This window comes from Pinus tabuliformis, chromosome Q, assembly GCF_031772625.1.
Source record: "Pinus tabuliformis cultivar Carrire ecotype Pingquan chromosome Q, CPIR1, whole genome shotgun sequence".
Taxonomy (NCBI): Eukaryota; Viridiplantae; Streptophyta; class Pinopsida; order Pinales; family Pinaceae; genus Pinus; species Pinus tabuliformis.
Genome location: NC_142296.1, coordinates 1,104,874,044 through 1,104,876,038, shown reverse-complemented (window position 1 = coordinate 1,104,876,038; position 1,995 = coordinate 1,104,874,044). Strand labels below are relative to the sequence as shown.

General features: G+C 37.4%; 1 protein-coding gene across 1 annotated transcript; it reads left to right on the top strand.

Annotated features, from left to right (window-relative positions):
- Nucleotides 1-716: 716 nt before the first annotated feature.
- LOC149223365 (putative clathrin assembly protein At5g35200) lies at nucleotides 717-1,382 on the top strand. The gene has a single exon (XM_089387885.1). It carries the CDS (start codon nucleotides 717-719, stop codon nucleotides 1,380-1,382), a length of 666 nt encoding a protein of 221 aa, XP_089244011.1.
- Nucleotides 1,383-1,995: the final 613 nt, after the last annotated feature.

The window sequence follows — 1,995 nt, the reverse complement described above, 5'->3', positions numbered from 1 at the left end:
AAAAATATCAAGATGGGCAACACAACATGCAACATGCAACGCAATAAAAAACGATCTATCGGGGCTTGGCCTTGACCCTCATATAGTCGTTGAAGCAAGAGAAAAAATGACTGAGCTTTGCACTTGGCTCTAGTCAATTTCTCAAATATTTACAAGGTAACTTTCAAAATTTGACTTTTACAATGATGCTCTTGCAAAACTTGGTAAAAAAAATTTACCCCCCCTCAAAGTAAAATTACTTTGAGTTACAATGTCACACTTATCCCTCCAAATAAAAATTACAATTAAAATCTCCTTATTACTCCAAAGATTTACAAATGACCTTATTACTCCACAAACAATAAATTCCCAAAATTAAAAAATCACCATATCTCTCCAAAATACAATATTCCTTAATTTCTTCTTCCAAAACCCATGATTTTTCATTGAAAGTAAACACACTGCAGATGAATTCAATCTAATAGAACTAGTTGTTTTCAGCCGCAAATGTGACGGTAAACTACGTTTGTTGACACTGGCTGCTGGCTGGAGTAGACGGTGGTTTGTCCTGAATGCGAAGACTGGCAAGCTTGGTCAAGAAGTCCGTGGTAAATTGCAAGAAAATTTGCTTCCCATTCATTGCCCAGAACCCAGTTGCAGTGAGAATCTGATTCCTCAAATATGTGAAGCGATCCTTTCGAAGCTTACCATTGAGAAGTGGAAATTGGCATTGACGGATGTGGAGAATCCCATTTCGCAGAGGTGTACTGAAAGATACAACAACAGTTAGTCTTGCCAAAGTGAATAGTGATTACAAGGATCTAGACATTGCTATTGTGAAGGCCACAAATCATGTTGAGCGGCCAGCAAAAGAAAAGCATATCCGAATTATTTTTGCAGCAACATTGGCTGCAAGGCCTCGGGCAGATGTGGAATATTGCATCCATGCTCTTGCAAGATGTCTTTCCAAGACTCACAACTGGGCGGTTGCATTAAAAACCTTAATTGTTATCCATCGAGCTTTGAGAGAGGTTGACCCCACGTTTCGGGAGGAATTGATCAATTATAGTAGATCTAGAGGCCACATTCTCAATTTATCTTACTTTAAGGATGATTCAAGTCCAAATGCTTGGGACTATTCAGCGTGGGTACGTGCATATGCATTGTTCCTGGAAGAACGATTGGAATGCTACTGTGTACTAAAATATGACATTGAAACGGAGTGCTTGAGAACCAGGGAACTGGACACTCCTGAATTGCTAGAACAATTTCCAGCTTTGCAGCAATATCTTTATCGTCTAATGGGGTGTCAACCGGAAGGGGCAGCTATATCCAATCATGTGATACAGTATGCACTCACAACGGTTTCGAGGGAGAGAATTAAGTCAAGTGTGAGAACATAGGAATCAAAGAAGTCTGAAGAAGTTAGATGATCTCATGACAGAAACTGGAGGATCTGCTGGGCACAAGAGTCTTTGTCAAATTATGAATGCTGACACTGGCACCATCACTCAATAGATGCAAATCCACATCGTTGCATCACAATAGTCATATGGATTTTGCAGAAAAGTCACATAGATTTAGCATATTTTTGATAATAAAAATGATTTTAGAATTTACAATTCTAAAATCAATAATAAAATTTATGTTCTTTTCAAACAAAAAACTGGATAAATTCCATACCAATCATATGCTGAGCAATTCAATGGAGTTTTCCAAAAACATGTAGAGTTGGAATCTCCTCTTCACATCCACTGCAACATTACTGGCGCTCTAATACCACAATAATGGCAGAAGAGTCCTCAGACACATAATTTTATTAATCAGAAAAAACAATTACATATTTGATTTTGCAAGAGTTTGTACCCAAACAACCAAACACTCTTGCAATGAGCTATTTATAAGCTCAATGTCCTAACTACCTCTAATTATGGATCACTTATTAAATAACAAGTGTCCATTTACAATAAATGCTATTCAAAACAACTAGCTAACAAATCTCCTAAAATAGAGCTT

Coding starts and splice junctions, on each gene's coding strand:
- LOC149223365 (XM_089387885.1), top strand. CDS start 717: ATGTGGAGAATCCCATTTCGCAGAGGTGTACTGAAAGATACAACAACA.